We start from the raw sequence: 4,123 nt of genomic DNA, 5'->3' as shown, positions 1-4,123 counted from the left end.
TTGCGGAACCGGTGATTGAACTCAGGCCCTTGTGCTTGTCAAGGAAGTGCTTATTCCACTGAGCCATCTCCCCAGCCCCCAAAATAATTTAAAAAACAGTAAACAAAAAGCTTTTTGGAAAATTAGCATTGTTCACTAGAATTTATTCAGTGGAAATCAGTAATGATACTACTTTTGCAGATCGTAGGAATGATTTTTTACCAGTGTCTCTATGTATCATTTTTGAACATTTTTGACTGGCTGTTTAAGACTATTACAATTTAATGCTTTTTAGACTATTCTCCTATATTTTGCAGTGCTTAGATTCTGGTATCTTTAATCCGAATACATATCCCAGCCAGTTGTTTGCATTCTAGAGCATTTTAATTTTGGCGGCTCACAGTTTCTAGTATGAGTAATCATTATCATCATCATCATCATAGGAAGTCACTATGAACTTCAGTGCTGACTATATTAGTTCAACGGATAGTTTTGAGTGCCTCCTCTGTGCTACAGAGTGTCCAATATTCTGAGACTACAGCAGTAAAAACAGTGGACAAACCCCTGTACTCACATCTAGTTCAGGCATAGGCAAGATAAATCACTAGAATTTATATGTGAAGGTGTTAAGGGGATAGAGTTACTAAAGAGCAGACGCTTTGGAGGATGGGAGTAGAGAGCTGCAATTTTCAATCAGGTAACCCAGAAAGGGTTGAGAATTTGTATATGATAAAAGCTTAAAAGAAATCAAAGAGTGGGCCATGCCGATTCCAGAGAGAGGAGTGTTGAGCCTTCTGGGAGAGGGAAGGAGGGCAGAGGCTGTGAGGGCATGTGTTTGCTGTGTTTGAGTGATAGGGAAGAGACCAACGTCACCAGCTCACTGGATTAGGTTGGGATGAAGTCAGGGAGATCACGAAGCATCAGAGCATCTCAGGCCCTGAGATCGTGCGTGTGGGCCCCGGACCTAAGTTTAGTAGGATCACTTTGGCTGAATCAGTTCTTTCTTCCTCACAGCAATCCTGTAAGGTAGATTTTGTTATTATCTTTGTAAGACAAGTGAGGAAACTGACAAAAAGAAGTGGTGTATTCAGTTAGAGGTTTAGATTCCTGACTCACACTCAAGTTATTTTCAGCTGCAGAGCCTGCAGTCTTAGTAGCCAGGCTGTTGTGGTCATTTTCCTCATAATGCAGTTAAAGCTTTTAAATAACTCTAGGGTCCACTGTAAATGTGAAATATTGGACATACCATTAAAATACTGACTTACCTGGTTTTCTATTTCTTTTATTTGATTGTGCTGTTGGTTTAATTGTTTATATTGTTGTTCCACTGTCTGGAGAAGGTCTTTGATGTTGTTGTCTTGCTGTTCTACAAAAGTCTGGATATAGATGGTAATTTGATTAAAGATTTTCTTTCTGTTGTTTTATTAATAGCTATCATATAATTTTTAGATTAATAGATTAGAAAAACAAATATTGGCAATCACTTTCTCGTATGATTTTTAAAAAGCATATATGATACTCTGAACTTCAGCTACAACAATACCCCTCACCCTATTTTAATAGGAATAATTACCACTTACTGTATTGTATTTGTGTTTTTGAACATGGAAGAATGGTTTTAGATTCACTGAACTTTTTACTTCAAGTAATTTGCAATAGTATAATTAATATTCTAAATTTTATTACTTAACTGATTTCTAATTTTTACATGAAATACAAAGTTTACCAAAAAAAACCCAAAAAAACAAAGTTTAGTTACTTTCATATGTATGATTAGCAAAATGAAAACCAACTTGCAATTAAAATGGAAATCTTGTACAAAGGATATTTTTCTTTTCTTTTCTTTTCTTTTTTTTTTTTTTTTTTTGCAAAACCGGGGATTGAACTCAGGCCTTCGCACTTGCCAGGGAAGCACTTATTCCACTGAGCCATCTCCCCGGCCCCTCAAAGGATATTTTTCTGGAGAAAAATAAATTATTTTAATAATGTAACAATTTCAAATAGTATGTCTCAGAAATACTTTTTTTTTAGAAGTCCACACTGAAAACATAATCATGAACCCCTTTTGATTTCTTACTTACTTTAAGTGATGTTACTTCTGGGTGATCCTGAATGTCAGGTTGATTTTGAATTAAATTAGTTAATTGTTCCTCCAAATATTTCACTTTTTGCTGAAGTAGAAATTTTTCATCTAAGAGGCTTTCAAGTTTTGAGTTGAGTTCCAGTGACATGTTCTTCACTTCTTCATTTCTAACTTGTAGTTTGGATGTAATTCTTCTCAGTTCTTTTTCTTCTTCTTTAATTTCATTGGTTTGCAGTGATAGATCATAAAAAGACTGATCAAATATGTTGAGTTTTTGAAATATGTCATTAATTTGGCCCTTAATCTTATGGACAAAGTCTCTAAGACCGTGTCCCAACTGAAGGAGGCCATTACCTAAAATTTTTACATCATCTAACATAGCAAATCTTGATTTTGACTCTGAAGATATAAAATCAAATGATAAATTGTCTTGATCAGTTCTGGAAGAAAGAACTAGAGGAACAATAATGAGAAAGAACTTAATTGTGTACATTTTTCCCCCTAATTATCCAGTTTCGGGGAATTTTGAATAATTTTCTCCTATAAGCAGACCTGGCCTTTTTAACTTTATGTATAGCAGGATTTGCTGCATAAAAGGCAAGGTGGGCAGGTGAATATAGTTAATCATTAAGCTGTGGTCACTTGCACGAATGTAACCTTCTTTCACGTTGAGTTAGATCAATGCCAAATGAAATCAAGGAAATGAGAGTAGGAGGTTGGAAATTGTTATTAGTAACTTTGCTATACTATAAAGTGCTTTTAGTGTTAGAGAACAAACTTGTTTTTAGAAGCTCCTTTTAGTATTTTATGACTTTAAAATAGATTTTACAAATCAAAAACTTTAGATGGGTAACTTCATCATTAAAACTGAGGAGAAATTAAAATGAATTGAGTGTGTATCTCACAAATTGTATTGTGATGCTTTTATACACAGTCTCGATCACCAGGATTCTTTCTCTGTGAAGTCTGCCTTTATTCTTTCAGGTGGTGTGATGACTCCAAGTGCTGTACTTCCATGGACTCTGTCTAAGCTAACATCATTATTGCTCCTCATTATTTGTCACTGTAATCATGTGTTAGTGTGACTTTTGCCATCCTTGCAATTCATCGTAAAATCTCATACTTCATAAACATCAGCACAGCCGTGTGTGTGCCTTTCCTCACCGACTGCTGGAAAACCAGTAGATACTTGGTCTTCTTTAGCCAAGCAAGAATTAAAACTGAAATTCTTCAAGTGTAAGAAGCTGTCATTAGCCCGCCGTAAGTTTTCTCAAGTTGGCAATCTTAGTAACAATTTTGATATTGTAAATTCAACTAAAGGCAAAGATTAATAATACATCTGAAATTGAAAATTCCATTATCCTTGTTAGTGCTAAAAGAAAATTATAAGTGGTAATCTTTTTTTTTTTCCTTCATCGTATTTATTTGGTACAGAGTCTCACTACGCAGCTCAGACTTGTAGCAGTCCTCCTGTTTTCAGCCTTGCCAGCGCTGGGATTACAAACATGTGTGCTACCATGCCTGGACCTGGTCACTGGCTCAGCATGCTTGGGGGCGGGGCTGACGTGGCATGTGGGACCAGGGATTGAACCCTGGTCCCTTCACTTGCCAAACCAGGCGCATAGTCTGCTGAGTTATCCAGCCCTTTAAAGGTGGTGCTCTTAAGTGATTATTCATGTCAAGAACTTTGAGAAACTGATATGATAAAATTGTTACTGTAGATTCTGGAATCTGTCTATGGTTTGAATCCAAAGGCAGCTTTAGCTGTTTGGTTTTGGACAAATTATTTAACTTCCTCATACTATAGTTCTCATTTGTATTAGGAAAACTGTAGTACATAGTTCATTGAGTTGTGAGGATTTTTTTTTTTAAACATTTTTTTTTTAACATTTATTTATTTGTGTGTGTGTGTGTGTGTGTGTGCACGCGCGCAGCCAGCTCAGCCCACCAGGGGGCGCGGCTGGCTGGCATGTGGTGCTGGGGGATCGAACCGCGGTCCCTGTGCATTGCCAAGCTTGTTCCAAGTAGGTGCTTTAGACCACTGAGCCATCTCTCCAGCCC

The 4,123-nt window shown here is 36.6% G+C and overlaps 2 protein-coding genes across 8 annotated transcripts in view; one reads left to right on the top strand and one right to left on the bottom strand.

Annotated features, from left to right (window-relative positions):
* The window catches only part of Angptl3 (angiopoietin like 3), a 10,073-nt gene extending 7,441 nt beyond the window's left edge, over positions 1-2,632 (bottom strand). The window contains exons 1-2 of the mRNA XM_023718317.1: positions 2,061-2,632; positions 1,245-1,355 (exon numbers count right to left, since the gene is read on the bottom strand). Coding sequence (XP_023574085.1) covers positions 1,245-1,355; positions 2,061-2,555 — 606 coding nt within the window. The 5' untranslated portion in view covers positions 2,556-2,632. The remainder of the gene's footprint in view (positions 1-1,244; positions 1,356-2,060) is intronic.
* The window catches only part of Dock7 (dedicator of cytokinesis 7), a 246,024-nt gene that overhangs the window by 87,653 nt on the left and 154,248 nt on the right, over positions 1-4,123 (top strand). The gene's annotated exons all lie outside the window — the stretch shown is intronic.

The sequence above is a fragment of the Octodon degus genome, unplaced genomic scaffold, assembly GCF_000260255.1.
Source record: "Octodon degus isolate 3935 unplaced genomic scaffold, OctDeg1.0 scaffold00057, whole genome shotgun sequence".
In the NCBI taxonomy this organism is placed as follows: Eukaryota; Metazoa; Chordata; class Mammalia; order Rodentia; family Octodontidae; genus Octodon; species Octodon degus.
Note: the sequence above shows the minus strand (reverse complement) of the source record. Positions and strands in the feature narration are given on the sequence as shown.